The following is a 13,847-nucleotide window of genomic DNA, read 5'->3' as shown; positions in this document are numbered from 1 at the left end:
GGAGGAGGAGCAGATAATCCCAATATGATAATAAAATGGTTTTCATAATACCCTTCTTAACACAACAACATATCCATTATAAAAATGAAAACCCCTGCTTCATTATTGTAGTTTGTGTGGTAGCATACCTCGCTCATAGCCTATAGCTCCAACTCAACCTCCAATATTTGTCTGTGCAAGCGTTTTTAAATTAGATACACATTTTGAAATTGCATTGAAAACGTATAGGATGGACCCAACATAAACTGCCATTGGTTATGTCATTAAGGTATAGCATCTACACTTTGTATGACAGGTTTGATAATAAATTAGATAGGCTACAAAGACCTATGCGCCAGAACTGGTAGCCTATAATTAGATTTTACGTTGTTGTTTAGTTTATCTAGCCTACCTATTTTTTTTTTTAACAATCTATTACATATTCTTTCAAACAATACTTTGCCGCCCACTGGTTCGTGAGATAAATGGTCGCCAGCTAAAGCTACATTATATCTTATTTGTAGACAAGTCTGCGCAGTTGGTCGACATAGGCGCATAATTAGCGCAACGTTGAATCCACCCAACATGATGTCTGTCGTTATGAAACGGTCAAATTATTTACAAAATCGTCCTGCCTGTAGCATTATGGCAAACCCTGGGAGTGTCCTCGTATAAACCTTCTCTTGACTGATAAGAAACTCCAACCAGAAAGGGAGTTTCATCTGACTGTTGCAGCATGATTTAGCATTACAAAACGAGCGAAAACCCCCATCCTCAATCCTGAAAGAGCGCGTCAGACAAGTGCCAACAATATTGAACTCTTAAGTGGCTGACAGGTAAGAGTGAATTCGTGTGCTCTACAGTCTAGTTAGTAGATAGCTACCTTTTCCAGTTTACAGTGTTCTCGACATTGAATGTAGGATATTCACAATACAACCTTTTCTTTCCTAAACAGGTCTGTCGGTTACTGTGAGAAATAGATAAAACTTAAATTCGAATTTTGTAGTAAAATACTTAAATTCGAAACTGGAAACTGATATTGTTACGTATAATTAATACGTTTTCGAACCCGCGGCTACGTTTACATAGCCTAAGCTAATGACGTTTCTAGTGAATTCTAAAGTCACATGCCCCATATTCTCCCTGTAGACATGTGGCTGCCTATGCTAGGACTGACTGCCCTACCACATCTAGGAGGGCTCTATGGAGGCTTCGTCACACGCAAAGAAGTGAAAACTTGGTTTCCCACTCTTATTAAGCCGTGGTGGCGCCCGCCCAACTTTGCATTCCCAATAGTGTGGACAACTCTCTACACAGGTATGGGGTGAGTGATATTGTCCTTCAGTCTCACTGGCAAGCATGCCCCACCCACTCCACCGCTCATGCTACAGCAACACCTGACTGTAGGTAACCCCTTAAAGTATTTCTAAGGCTGATGTAATTAACTAAACATTTCTCAAATGTTAGATATGGATCCTACCTGGTGTGGAAGGAACTAGGAGGTTTTACTGAGGATGCCATGGTGCCAATGGGGCTGTATGGACTTCAACTTGCTCTCAACTGGGCCTGGACACCCATCTTCTTCGGAGCACATAAAATAAAACTGGTATTTAACAAAACTTTATCTGCATGGTTAATATTTCCCTGAAAATGACACTGTACGGTCATTTCTGGTCTCAACTAAAACTGCGGCAAGGGTTTTGATATAATTCCCCCTCCCTTCCAGGCACTCATAGAGATTGTGATGCTCACTGGAGCGGTGGGAGCAACCATGGTGTCCTGGTATCCTATCAGTTCCACAGCCACGCTGATCATGGCACCCTACCTAGCTTGGCTGTGTCTCGCCACCGCACTCAACTACTGCATATGGAGAGACAACCCTGAGGAGGAGAAAGAGGAATAGTGCTACACATGCCTTAAACTTGCTTCACTTAAAAATTCAGAAATCCTTCTTTCTCATTTGCATTGTCTTAACAATTCAATTATAATATATAATTTCTCCTATAGTCATGACACCACATACAAATAAAGGGACATTCAAGGGAAAATATAATGTATTCAGTTGCTTCTCTACTACACATTCCACTACCATTGCATCCTTCATTCATATGTTTACTATACATTAACACTGAATACTTATGAGATGCAAGATGTATTTACAAATCTATTGGATGTTGAAACATTAAACTAGTTATACATAAAATAAAAATATTTTGCACTGGTTGCTATACATCTAATTTTTGCTTTGAAAGTCCTCATCTTACTTTGGTTGACTGTTCTATAACTGTATTGAGTACCTTTGTAATTCTAATGAAAAATATGGTTGTTTACATTCGTTTTGTACTTATTTTTGGACCCCTTATCAAAAGATTTTACATTAGTAAAGAGGAAGCACTTTACCTTTTGGATTTTACAATGTTAACTGTAGTAGCTATATATATCACAACCTTATTAAATATAATAAGAGGTGCTTTATTTCTACAGGAAGAGGCAAATGCAAATATGTAACATTATTTCTCAGGTTTATCCGGACTATCTTCTGGCGCCTTTGAAGAGAATCGCTCCATCAGTGTTTTCCATAATCCCTTCTTCTCCTCGTCCATTTGCTGCATGCTTCCTGTAAAAGGAGTAGTTTAAAGTTGCTGACAGTAAACTTAATAGTTTCAATTCCCATACCCCATCCAAGGTACAAAAAAAGTGGATATGACTGGAGATTTCAGATGGGATCTTAATGAATTACATGGCAACAGTCTTTATCCTAGCTACATCATTGACTCTAAAAATATGAACCTTACACAAGTAATAATTAAATTGTGTCCATACCTGTTGCTAACAGCATTTTACATTCTTCCAATGTCACACCGGTAAAGCTGGTATCTCGTATGCGAGGAAACTGAGTTAATGGAGAAAAAGAGATTTTCATAATTAATGGCTAATTCGTGTTCGTGTAAAATAGCCTAAACAATTCTGTAATACACGAAGTGAACTTTCTTTAAGTGGGTTTACTTACTCTTTCTCTGTACACATTGGTGTTAATCCGGGCCAAACTTTCGTACATTTGATCACACTTTTCTGGGTCCGAAATCTGTAACAACAACAGTCAGTGTACAAACACATCTCAAATACAGTAGTCAGTATAGCTAGCTAGCATGTTGTATCTATTCGAAACAAGGTCATTACAGACAATTTGCTAGGGGCTGTGCATGCATGTGCACTCTACCTGTGTGTTTTCACCCTCACGAAATGCATGGGCGACTCTTTGTCGTAGAACGGTCCCTAAATCGCGGCCCTTCTTCGATTCGTCCCTTGGCCATTCTTCACAGAGTTTCAAGAACCGACGGTACCGTGTAGCAGACATGTTTTGTTATGGAACGCAAATGATGCACGGACCGTCAATGGTAGGGCTGGTGTTACATCTAAATCATTCCCACTGTAAAATTGCCGCATGCTAAAGCAAAAAGCCACAGAAGACAGAACACAGGCATTCAAGATGAGTGGAGTTGGGAAAAAGGGTGCTGTGGGACCATCTGGTGTTGTAGAATGGATTCGCTCTGCTTGCCATTTTGCCACTGATAGAAACGATTTTAGAAGGTGTGTTAACGCCGTTTTGTCGTCCTCGTTAACATATCTTAGCAAGTAGGGCTGAGGTGAAGAACTAGCGACGGAAAATGTTAGCTAGCATAGCTAGTTAGCTATGAGTACTGTGTCCATGTCAGCGATGCGTTGTTAAGCGATTCTGGAAAGCATGCCTTTCATTCGCCCTTTCTCTGTACAAGAGTCTAGAGTAGACAGCTTTCGCTAACTTAGTGATGCATTTACACATAGCCACTGAGCTAGTTATTCAACTATTGGTTCGTTAGTGTGACAAGTAATTAGCTTGTAACAGCTAGACTACATAGTGTTACACAATAGTAGCAATTGTGCACACCGGGATTGAGGTTTTCTAGCCAGACAACAGTATCCGTCTACATCAGAAATTTTAATCTAAAATGTGTTTTCAGTCTTGATCCAATCAAATGTGTAATGTATTTTTACAATGTCCAACGACATTAAATATTGATCTGCATAAATGTGTTGCCAGTTCTACATGCGTTAATACAAATTAGTTAATACTTGATTTTATTGGATGATGATGTAGTCCAATAAAAGCATTGTTGAATTTGATCTGCTGTTGCAGAATGCAGATAGGCTACATACGATAGTGTAATGAAAATGTATCAACATAAATGAGTTCGTTGTTTTAATCCAGATATAACCAACTACCATATTCGTCTTTCTGTAGGAACCTACTGGTCAATTTGGGAATATTTGCAGCTGGTGTGTGGGTCGCCAGAAACTTGTCAGATTTTGACCTGATGTCTCCACAACCTGTCACGTAATGGTGGAGACCGTGTGAAAGGGTCAGTAGACTTAATCCTTTATAGATAATGTAGCTGTTGATGTAAATAAATTACATGATTTAGAATTATCAGACGTATTGATAATGTTAATGCGTTTCTAGAATGTTCAATTAACCTCTCTATTCTTGTTTAGGTGTCATGGACCAAACGGGAGCCACAAGGGACAGGATATTTGTTCAATGACAATATTATTTGTTAACACTTATTAAATATTTTCTGGAAACTGAAATGTTGGCCTTACTGTTAATACTGCGATTTAATATAGTTAACAAGTGAATTCAATAATACTTACTATCATTCTTTACGTCGAACCTGAGGATTCGTAAACTGGAACCAATATTTGTGAACCGGAAGACGGTCAATGTGACACCCATGGCTATTTTAACAAGTCCTGAAGTCCACGGATTGGAAACATGTCGTAGAGCTGAAGCAAATTTATTGATGAGCCAGTGCCGCTAAAATACTATGGCCACACAGAATCGTTTTGTCGCTGCTGCTCAAAAATGGCTGCGTGTTGGAAAGAAATCGCTCTCAGTCGCTCGGAGTTTGGACCTGGCTGCTGGAGTCATGGCTGTTAACACAGGTCTGAAGCCTGCACTGCTGTATGACGCTAACTCCGCTCTGGCTGATCAGATCCAAAGTTATCTTACTTCACTACAGTCAGAACAACTCCTATCTAAATCTCTCATAACATTGGACATTAATGGAAATAACCTAATTGTTAATCCATCTTTAACAATAGATCATTTAGAAAAGTTCACAAAGAGGACTGTGGCTGTTATTGACGTGCGTCACTCGCTGGACCAGCCATCTATTATCACGGATTTACGGGAGGGAGATTTGGAAAAGATGATACAGACTTTGCTTACTTTTCTGAAAGATATTAGACAAGTTTCAGAGGTTAAGACTCCTCTCTTTATTGGGGACCTTTCTGAGACATGGAATCTATGCACCCTCTTTGGGATTCTATTGGGTTACCCAGTTACTTACTGGTTTGATCAAAATGAAAGCTTTGAGAATTGCTTGACTATGACCCCACTAGTGGTGACCAAAGCTCTTGCAATTTGGCAGGTTAGCACAGAGTCTCACCAGTGTTGCCTTTACTCCTTTAGCTCACCAGAGGCCCTGGAGGCAGATACTTTGTCAGTCCTGGATGACTGGACTTCAAGGCTTCAAGAAAGATTTCAGCAGCAGACTGTGTTCTCTGGACTTAATATTTCCAAAACCACTGCCACCTTACCCTCAGTGACACTTTGATTACTGTAAAACAAAGCTCTACCCAAATGAATCTTTTAGATACAAAACATATGTATATTGCAATGGCCTTCAACTAGTCATCGCCTTATACTAAATGAAAGAGGAAGATCTATTGGAGTAGCACTCATGAATAAACAGCATGTGAAAAATAAAATGTTAGAGGGACACAATGTCCACTTTAATGAATTAACCTTAAACAAAGATTTCCCACTGCTAAATTTATTTAACTCATGTTTCAACCAAAAAACATTACATTATTTAACTGTATTACAGCTACAGTTCCTCAAGACAATACAAAGATTCCCGGTGACTTATGTTTTCTTTACAAATGAGTAAGATTCATTCAATTCATCCTATTGTCCTGAGGCTGTTTGCATTGTAGAAAGAGGTAGAGTAAAAGCACCTGTTGAGAAGTTATTCCAAGCTCAAGGAGTGAATTCAACTCGTAGTGAGCCCATTTCTGGTTCCATGGTGAGGTCAGAGGGGCAAGATGACAGACAGCACCTCCCCACAGCGTGCACTCAATCGTAGCTCCGCCAGATGATCAGCCCTGGTAGAACCAATGTTCACAATGGCCACTGGGATCTTCATATCATTGGCTGCTAAAAGAAATCTGTACCCGGAATACACCTGGAAAAAATGTGGCACACCTGTTATGTTTGTAATCTAATAGTTAACGCATAATTATTGCTTCACTGTTAGCCTTGTCATCAGCATTTTAGCAACTTTGCCTGCCCTACCTGCAAAGAGGATCCAGCAACCAGTACTGCATCCGATTCAGACAGTCTATTATGTACAAATTCCACTGTTGTTCTGTTGACGGAATCCCCAAAAAATGTAACCTCTGGCTTCAGAATCCCTCCACAGCCCTCACAAGAAGGCACTCTGAAGTGGAGGACCTGCTCATCCTCCAGAAAAACATCCCCGTCTGGTGCGACACCACCTGCTTTCGCTCCCCACTCGGGGTTCAATGTTCCAAAACGCTTTTGAAGCTCCTCTCTGGGAGAGACAGCGCCACAGCCAAGACACACCACCCTAGGATAAAGCATACAGAAAGACTAATAACGCATCCTATGCATTTGTGTGTATGCATGTATAGGCTTTTTTAGGTCTCTCCCACCTGTGTGTACATCCATGGAGTTCAGTAAGTCTTTTGTGCCCTGCCTTAGAGTGTAGGGCATCCACATTCTGAGTGACCAGCCAGTGCAATTTGCCCCTTTCTTCCCACTGCCTTAGAGCCAAGTGTGCAGAGTTTGGCTTGTGTGATGAGAAATGTGGCCAGCCCACATAGTTCCTAGCCCAGTAACGTTGCCGAGACTTGGCACTACGGACAAACTCTGCATGTTGCATCGGGCGTCTGTCTGTGCGGGCGTACAGACCCACGCCCTCTGAACGATAGTCTGGAATGCCAGATTCTGTTGAGAGACCAGCACCAGTAATGACGAAGAGGCGTGTAGAACGTGACACAAACGCTTGCAGCTGCTTCAGAACATGATCATCAATGGTACTACTGGCAGGCACAAAGCTCTGCACCCCAGCAGGAAAAGACAACGCCCGCATCCCAGGTGCCGAACACAGGGTGACTGGCCTCCATAGCATCCACATCTGTGTCAAGACAACAAAACCTGCTTTGTTCATGTATCAGAGAAAGTTGTATTGAAATGTACACAATGTTTTGAAAATGTATTGTGACACTTTTCCTCAGCCCTTCTCAATTCCTTATGACCCCCTGACCTGCAGGTTTTTGATGTTTCCCTCTTCCAACACACCTTACTCAAATGAACTGGTCATAATCAGGTTTCTGCAGACCTTGAAGACGACCCTACATCATGTAGACCCAGATGTAACATGCAGGGCTGGGGCAGAGGGTCTCCAGGACCAGGATTGATAAGAAAGACTGTATAACAAACTTTGGAAAAGTAGGCTAGCTAACAAGATGCAAGGCAACGTTATTGTACTGTCTGCAGTAAATGTGGTTACCTTATGTTATCTGTAAGTAACATTTAACATGTCCCTGGTTTTGAGCTGTTTACCCGGTGTTATAACATTATCTTAAAGTCCCTGTCGAATTGTCCTTCCAGGGCTAGCCTAACTAATTTGACACGGAGGTAGAAAAAATCGACAGAACACCTGGCTAGAGTCTAGTAAATACTCGGTAAAAGGCAAAGCTCCAATAACTATCGATAGCTTCCATTTTAGTAGAGTAGTGTCAAAGCCTATACGCAGTAAAATGTACAAGTCAAAGTGAACTACCGGTTAATTAATTTAATTATTACCTTGACATTAATGATGAGACGGTATCGTGCCAGTTAGTTTCATAAACATTATGCGTTCCGGTTTTTGTTCTAGGCGGACAATTGAATGAAGAACACACTAGTTCCAGCAACAACATCCTCCCGATATGCCCCTCCCTCAAAAGTCAGGACTGCTAAAAACCACAAGCATAAAAGAACGCAGGACAATCGTCAATATTAGCACCAAAATATGCTGCCACAATAGCGGAGACCGTCATTAATACGAGTACATCAATCTCCTTGAGTTAAACAAATCTGCGAAACCGCATTAATAGACCTGAATTGTAAAAGACGATTGTAACCGTAGATACATGTAATTTGTTTTTAATCAAATCCAGACACAGGTATCAGCCTTTATTGGCCTCCACGTCCTCCCCATCACTCTCATGTTTTCTTCCTTCTGCCTCAGAAAATGCTGCAGATGTCCTGGTTGCAAAATTCCAAAATGTCTGTAAGAGGGGTACATTAGGTGTATTAACATACACATATTAATGTATATGACATTGTAACAAAGAAAATGTGATATACAAATAGCCTATGTACAGTGACAAGTAAAAGGTCTCACCAGAATGTGTGCAGTTGAATACAGTCTCTGCTTGTCTGTAAAAGTCCTCCCCAAGGATAGTGCGATAGTCCAGATGACTGGTGTGGACCAGGCACTTTGTAGCATCTTTGAAAAGCAGGTCACTTTCTCCATACTGCTCAGACTGAAAGAGTCTGAACTCAGTACCCTGGTTGGCTGCCAGAGTCTCCTATGGGGAGAGGAAATATTAGAATCATTTTGAATAGATAAAACAATGATTCATAATTGTAAAAAGAAAAAATGATCTCTCATAGACAACCACACAAAGAAATGTGACAGAGAAGATTATAAAGAAATAACAATTAGTCCCTGACCTGTGACTTCATGAGGAAATCATACACACGGGCAGTGAGCACAGGACGAGTCATAATAATATTGGGAGGGATGGTTCCTAAATTACAACTCTCCCATTCTGACAAAGGAGCACGACGGCCATCCCCACACAGAAGCTCAAAGTCCCAGGGCAACCACCCCTCTGCCCAACCACTGGTGCTCAGACCTAGGGCACAAGAGGACAAAAGAAAACTACAACACAGAGAACATGACCATGTAACAGAGGGGAAAGACCAGAATATACTATATCTACACCTCTGGTCTCTTGTACATGAGTAATAGTTTATATACATATGAGCATGTGTGTGGGAGTATTCGTATCTCACTTAGGATATTTGTCTCCAGGTTGTGCTGCTCAAGGAAAGCCACATCTCCGTAGCTTTTGCCACTGGCATCTCCAACCAGGCACCTGCAAAACAGTGAGGGTAATATAAAGGGTAAGATTGGGTGAAGCATATAAATTGAACAATTCTATCTTTTTACTGAACTGAAAACATACAGTCACCTTAAAGCCCCCATATTTCCATAGTAGCGTTCATTGTGATTGTCTGCGCAACGTTTGGTGGCAGCCTCCACTGTGCCACCCATGCACACTTTACACAGATTCCCCTGGGAACCAGGGAGGCACCCCTTCCAGAACACTTCACTGTACACTTTAAGAGAACACAGAGGATGGAATGTCACCATATAGACTGTGTGCAAAAACAATCTGTCCACTTTTCTACTGGGTTTTACCATTCTAGTCAATGAGCAGAGCTGTGTTATTTCAGACGTAAGTCGTACAAGACATACGCATACTACATGAGGCCATAGAGCTAAATAGAGTAGGTTTGTCAAGAGACCTCCAGTCAGGAACAATACCTTTTGTAGGGTCGCATGTGGATGTACTGTTGTGCTCCAGGCTCAGGTGGTACTGGTAGGGAAGCATCCAGCCAGCAGGACTGTACATATGGCCATGGCAGGAGCGTCGGCCTCCAAGGGTCCCAAAGGAAACACTTCTGCTGGAGCGTTTCACTACTGCCACCCCCAACACAGGCGGTAACACTGGGGGAAACAGAGAACAGCTCAAAACAGGAAATGTACAGTCCTAGTACTTTAAGTATTTATGCATACTGTAGTGGAATATTATCACATCTATGTAGTATATAATATTACTATGCATTTAATAGAAAGGTGAGACATTGGCTGAAAGAAAACCAAACATGTAGCCACTGAGTCAGGTCCATAAATACAGGAGCACACACATGCAGACACTCTGTTGTCCCTGTTGTAATGTATTGTGTTGTTACGTCCCTGTTGTAATGTATTGTGTTGTTACGTGATGTGCTGTGCTGTTGTGTGTAATGTGGTTATGAATCTGTGAAATTTGGATACTGTATATACTAATATATTGCATCTGCTGCATGATTGTGTAACTCACACTATGCAGTAAATTTTATTTGCTTAACTTTTTAGAAAGGCCTGACCAGGGACTGGGGTTGCAAATTAGCCTATTGGCTAAAAACATTTTATGCAACACATCTACAACATTATTTAGGTATGTAATAATGTGCGCTGCATTGTCCCTGACAAATAAACGAATAAATACAAAATAAAAATAAATATGCCATGTTCATGCCTGTATCATATCAGCTCACCATCTGTCTCTAAGTGGACCGTTCCATCAGGTCCTCCCTCAGAAGGAACACATGTTGTCCCTAAGAAAGGCAGATACACACAAGCAGTTAAATGATTAAAGAGCATTAATGATAAGAAGCTACTTCTGATTATGATTGCATTACTTGTTGAATGTAATAAGTCAGCTATGCAGAAAGAATGCTCCCTCCTGTGATGGAGGGTAATGTATATAAATTCACCATAAAGTTAAGATTAGGATCAAACCGTAAAATTCTGTTACGACCGGAACAAGGCCACATTTTCCAGCAATAAAGGCATGTGTGGCATCCAGCGAGACAGCATCCACTTCATCTCTCTGAAAGTGTGGATCATGATGGGTTTTTTATCTTATATGAGAAAGCATTATATATCTTTATGTCTTTGATTAAAGGCTATGGTTAGTGAGCTGTCCTGTAAAAAATGCAACTTACCTTGATCTTCTCTACACAGTCACTCATTGAGACAGCTCTGACACACACCAATGGGTCTGACTTTATACTGAGGGCCCATTTCTCACATTTTGCCTGCTCTGCATTGCTGATACAGCACCAACGCACAACACTGTCCTCCAGTGAGCTACCTTCACACACACACACACACACACACACACACACACACACACACACACACACACACACACACACACACACACACACACAGACAGACAGACAGACAGACAGACAGACAAACACACAGTTAGACCTTTTTATAGTCATTCTAAACTACCAGCATACTAGGCAATTATGAGTACATTTGAGTGGAGACATACCTTCATGTCCGAGGCCTTTGAGGAGAGCAACATAATCCAGACCCAGTACCTGACTTATGTCCTTGTCATCTGGCAGAATAGCCAGTTTCTGTGTCACATCCTTGAAAAGCAGATCACTAGAACCGAAGGGAGCTGACTCAAATAGCTGAAAGCGCTGCTTCTCTCTTCCCCGTTGGCCAAAGGCCATCTGACAAAGATTATTTTCTCAGCAACAGATATAGATATAAGACAGACACATATGTGATGGTGCCAAATATGGGTCCACATAATTTATATTCGGCCGGACATAACTGTTCTCAGATCCTTTATTGGCTGAGGAAGTAATGAAAACATTGTTACCTGTGTTGCCACCAGGAACTTGCGGGCAGTCTTCCGATTGTTTAATCGTGTGACCACACTTCCTCCTGGACCGCGACCCAGGTTGCAGATCCTGAACTGACTCAGTGGAGCCTGAGTGCCATCTGTACACAGCAAGCTGAAATCCTTCTTATCACTCTCTATCAGAGGAAAGACATGACGGACACAAGACAGTTTTATTAGATCTTTTTAGGAAGATTTTAGTCCAGTCATGAGAGTTGTAAGAGTTTGAATGACTCAAAATGCACCAAACAATGACAAAAAGTCAACTTACCATCAATACTTTCCAGAGCAGTGTGCTCAACAAAAGCAACATCCCCTGCTCCTGTCTTCAAACATCTAGAAAGGATTCAGAAGTTTTGGTTGGTACTGTTTGTACCTTCCCTGCAGTCAACAGTATGCCTGGAATGTTTGCAATCTTATGGTCCACATATACTGGTGTTACGTGTAATACTATAGGTAACGTTTTTAGTAATGCCCCTTCCATCTGACCTGAGTGCTCCCTGGCTGTTATAGAAGGGTTCACTATGGGAAGTCTCACAGTGGTAGTTACGATGGCGAATGTAAGACTTCTCCCCCTGACAGAGGGCACACAGGGCGGGTGCCATGCCAGCTGCCCCAGGGACACAGCTGGCACTGAAAAAGGCACTGACAGCTGAGGAGAGGATGAGATGAGTTCCTGACGTCACTGAATCATCTCAAAATCTAACTTCATTCTCTCCTATACCAATCCTAACAAGAAAGCTCTATTGTTGCCCGGTCAAAATTTCCTGCTCTCCTTCATGTTAATAGGTCTCTTTACCCTGGCTCAGCGGTTGGTCCTCAGCCCAGGTTAGGTAGTTACGAGACAGCAGGAAGCCCAGTGGCAGACTCCAGCCCGCTGTCCAGCGGGCTCCACTGTGACAGCTCCTGTGGCCCTGTAGGGAGCGCAGGTCTAGGGTCCTGTTTCTCACCACCGCCACCGCCAGAATACAGCCACCTTGTGAAACACAGGGCAGAGGGAAGTACTGTGATGATGTTCATGATATACATGCTGACACAAAGGACTACAGGAAGAACCATGAGTAATTACTATCTTGATTACCTACCTTCATTGTAGATCTCCTTGGCGATGGCAGTCAGACCAAACTGCTTCACAGCAGTGTAAACCTCTCCTGCGTCTAACGTAACCACGTCAGCACGATTTGCCTAGGGGAAAAAAACACATTAGCCCCATACCCAAACAGAATGGATTGATAAATGTTGAGTGTTAAGTAAGATAAATGTCAGCAATGATGCAACTTCTACGGTCTCACCCTGATCTTGTTGATGCAGTCAGTGGTGCTGTAAGCACGCACACAGGAGAGCCTGGCAAAGGCTGCCACAGCAGCAGGAGGTAACACTGCGACCAGTGCTTTGGCCAGCTCCGCACACTTCCTGTGCTCTGGGTCGGACACGGTGCACCACCGCATCTTCTTAGCTGTGACCCAGAAAGCCCAAGTGGAAACTCAGTGACCAACTGACACCGCCACAAATATCCACATTCATTTGTCAGGAGTAAGAACATAACTTGGATTAGCTGCATGGTAGATGCTAGCTGTGGTTTCTTCAATAAAACAGTCAAACACCTGGGAATAAATACATCCTTAAAAATCTGGACAAGTAACAGGAATAAAAAGGCCAGTCCCAAAATGCTTTCCGAACAGTTAAAAAGATGATTGTTCGTTATGAATGTTTATGTAAATAGAGCTTCTGTGTTTGTTTATCCTTTTGTCACTTTAGATAAATATGGTTGTTTCAAATAAATACATCAGTTTAATGGGTAAACATTGATACTCAACTCTTAAAACACTTACCCAAACTGAAGTGGAAACAGATGAAACTGATAAGAATGACAAGAACTGCCCGCATGATGGTCACTTATTAAGGATATTACCGTCCAACAAAGACATAAACACCGTCAGTTTTACATAACAGGGACAGATGCTTTTTTCTGATCTCAAATCCGTTTGAATACTTCAGCATGTCAGTTAACAGTATTGTCATAGCCACGAGCGACGCAGTGTTGAAACAAGTTGAAACAACAGTATTGTGCAAGAGTCAAGAATAGTAGGCTGAAAGCAACTTTGCACACATATGGAAACAATTTCCTACCAGCTGTTACAGTAACCAACCACATCTAAACAGTTTTGCACATGTATTCCTACTGTGGTTTATACAATGGTCTGTTTGAGGCATTT

General features: G+C 41.7%; 6 protein-coding genes across 8 annotated transcripts; 3 read left to right on the top strand and 3 right to left on the bottom strand.

The window, feature by feature from the left end:
* Positions 1 to 587: 587 nt before the first annotated feature.
* tspo (translocator protein) lies at positions 588 to 2,202 on the top strand. Its single transcript, XM_062469175.1, has 4 exons — positions 588 to 815; positions 1,129 to 1,303; positions 1,447 to 1,585; positions 1,706 to 2,202. Exons 2-4 carry the CDS (start codon positions 1,131 to 1,133, stop codon positions 1,880 to 1,882), a joined length of 489 nt encoding a protein of 162 aa, XP_062325159.1. The 5' UTR covers positions 588 to 815; positions 1,129 to 1,130; the 3' UTR covers positions 1,883 to 2,202.
* A 233-nt stretch (positions 2,203 to 2,435) lies between these two features.
* On the bottom strand, positions 2,436 to 3,497 carry LOC134026432 (ubiquinol-cytochrome-c reductase complex assembly factor 2). Its single transcript, XM_062469189.1, has 4 exons — positions 3,200 to 3,497; positions 2,990 to 3,064; positions 2,803 to 2,872; positions 2,436 to 2,596 (listed from the first exon to the last, which is right to left on the bottom strand). Exons 1-4 carry the CDS (start codon positions 3,335 to 3,337, stop codon positions 2,490 to 2,492), a joined length of 390 nt encoding a protein of 129 aa, XP_062325173.1. The 5' UTR covers positions 3,338 to 3,497; the 3' UTR covers positions 2,436 to 2,489.
* Positions 3,412 to 4,608, top strand: tomm6 (translocase of outer mitochondrial membrane 6 homolog (yeast)). Its single transcript, XM_062469204.1, has 3 exons — positions 3,412 to 3,570; positions 4,262 to 4,379; positions 4,513 to 4,608. Exons 1-2 carry the CDS (start codon positions 3,425 to 3,427, stop codon positions 4,356 to 4,358), a joined length of 243 nt encoding a protein of 80 aa, XP_062325188.1. The 5' UTR covers positions 3,412 to 3,424; the 3' UTR covers positions 4,359 to 4,379; positions 4,513 to 4,608.
* Positions 4,609 to 4,724: 116 nt separating this feature from the next.
* Positions 4,725 to 8,250, top strand: c1h1orf74 (chromosome 1 C1orf74 homolog). The gene has a single exon (XM_062469163.1). It carries the CDS (start codon positions 4,845 to 4,847, stop codon positions 5,634 to 5,636), a length of 792 nt encoding a protein of 263 aa, XP_062325147.1. The 5' UTR covers positions 4,725 to 4,844; the 3' UTR covers positions 5,637 to 8,250.
* On the bottom strand, positions 6,107 to 8,042 carry sirt4 (sirtuin 4). 3 transcript variants are annotated; one of them, XM_062469151.1, is made up of 4 exons: positions 7,913 to 8,042; positions 6,757 to 7,241; positions 6,377 to 6,671; positions 6,107 to 6,266 (listed from the first exon to the last, which is right to left on the bottom strand). In XM_062469151.1, exons 2-4 carry the CDS (start codon positions 7,239 to 7,241, stop codon positions 6,114 to 6,116), a joined length of 933 nt encoding a protein of 310 aa, XP_062325135.1. In that variant the 5' UTR covers positions 7,913 to 8,042; the 3' UTR covers positions 6,107 to 6,113. The 3 variants fall into 3 exon arrangements, with proteins under 3 accessions (XP_062325135.1, XP_062325127.1, XP_062325119.1); XM_062469143.1 differs by lacking the exon at positions 7,913 to 8,042 and adding an exon at positions 7,406 to 7,741; XM_062469135.1 differs by lacking the exon at positions 7,913 to 8,042 and having other exon boundaries at positions 6,757 to 7,274.
* On the bottom strand, positions 7,882 to 13,698 carry sxph (saxiphilin). Its single transcript, XM_062469082.1, has 17 exons — positions 13,464 to 13,698; positions 12,924 to 13,087; positions 12,717 to 12,816; positions 12,431 to 12,607; positions 12,121 to 12,283; positions 11,903 to 11,967; positions 11,611 to 11,768; positions 11,272 to 11,458; positions 10,934 to 11,082; positions 10,728 to 10,818; positions 10,484 to 10,543; positions 9,708 to 9,890; positions 9,352 to 9,499; positions 9,173 to 9,255; positions 8,828 to 9,012; positions 8,496 to 8,682; positions 7,882 to 8,379 (listed from the first exon to the last, which is right to left on the bottom strand). Exons 1-17 carry the CDS (start codon positions 13,516 to 13,518, stop codon positions 8,336 to 8,338), a joined length of 2,199 nt encoding a protein of 732 aa, XP_062325066.1. The 5' UTR covers positions 13,519 to 13,698; the 3' UTR covers positions 7,882 to 8,335.
* Between the last annotated feature and the right edge of the window lie 149 nt (positions 13,699 to 13,847).

The sequence above is a fragment of the Osmerus eperlanus genome, chromosome 1 (assembly GCF_963692335.1).
Source record: "Osmerus eperlanus chromosome 1, fOsmEpe2.1, whole genome shotgun sequence".
Classification (NCBI taxonomy): domain Eukaryota; kingdom Metazoa; phylum Chordata; class Actinopteri; order Osmeriformes; family Osmeridae; genus Osmerus; species Osmerus eperlanus.
The sequence above is the reverse complement of the archived record's forward strand: the minus strand, read 5'-3'. Positions and strand labels throughout refer to the sequence as shown.

Coding starts and splice junctions, on each gene's coding strand:
- tspo (XM_062469175.1), top strand. CDS start 1,131: ATGTGGCTGCCTATGCTAGGACTGACTGCCCTACCACATCTAGGAGGG. Junction 1,304..1,446: donor ACTCTCTACACAGGTATGGG/GTGAGTGATATT, acceptor CTCAAATGTTAG/ATATGGATCCTACCTGGTGT. Junction 1,586..1,705: donor GAGCACATAAAATAAAACTG/GTATTTAACAAA, acceptor CCTCCCTTCCAG/GCACTCATAGAGATTGTGAT.
- LOC134026432 (XM_062469189.1), bottom strand. CDS start 3,337: ATGTCTGCTACACGGTACCGTCGGTTCTTGAAACTCTGTGAAGAATGG. Junction 3,065..3,199: donor GTGAGGGTGAAAACACACAG/GTAGAGTGCACA, acceptor TTGTTGTTACAG/ATTTCGGACCCAGAAAAGTG. Junction 2,597..2,802: donor TAAAATGCTGTTAGCAACAG/GTATGGACACAA, acceptor CTCCTTTTACAG/GAAGCATGCAGCAAATGGAC.
- tomm6 (XM_062469204.1), top strand. CDS start 3,425: ATGCTAAAGCAAAAAGCCACAGAAGACAGAACACAGGCATTCAAGATG. Junction 3,571..4,261: donor GATAGAAACGATTTTAGAAG/GTGTGTTAACGC, acceptor GTCTTTCTGTAG/GAACCTACTGGTCAATTTGG.
- c1h1orf74 (XM_062469163.1), top strand. CDS start 4,845: ATGGCCACACAGAATCGTTTTGTCGCTGCTGCTCAAAAATGGCTGCGT.
- sirt4 (XM_062469135.1), bottom strand. CDS start 7,274: ATGAACAAAGCAGGTTTTGTTGTCTTGACACAGATGTGGATGCTATGG. Junction 6,672..6,756: donor CTCCATGGATGTACACACAG/GTGGGAGAGACC, acceptor GCTTTATCCTAG/GGTGGTGTGTCTTGGCTGTG. Junction 6,267..6,376: donor TTGCTGGATCCTCTTTGCAG/GTAGGGCAGGCA, acceptor CATTTTTTCCAG/GTGTATTCCGGGTACAGATT.
- sxph (XM_062469082.1), bottom strand. CDS start 13,518: ATGCGGGCAGTTCTTGTCATTCTTATCAGTTTCATCTGTTTCCACTTC. Junction 10,819..10,933: donor ACTGTGTAGAGAAGATCAAG/GTAAGTTGCATT, acceptor CCACACTTTCAG/AGAGATGAAGTGGATGCTGT. Junction 10,544..10,727: donor GGTCGTAACAGAATTTTACG/GTTTGATCCTAA, acceptor TGCCTTTCTTAG/GGACAACATGTGTTCCTTCT.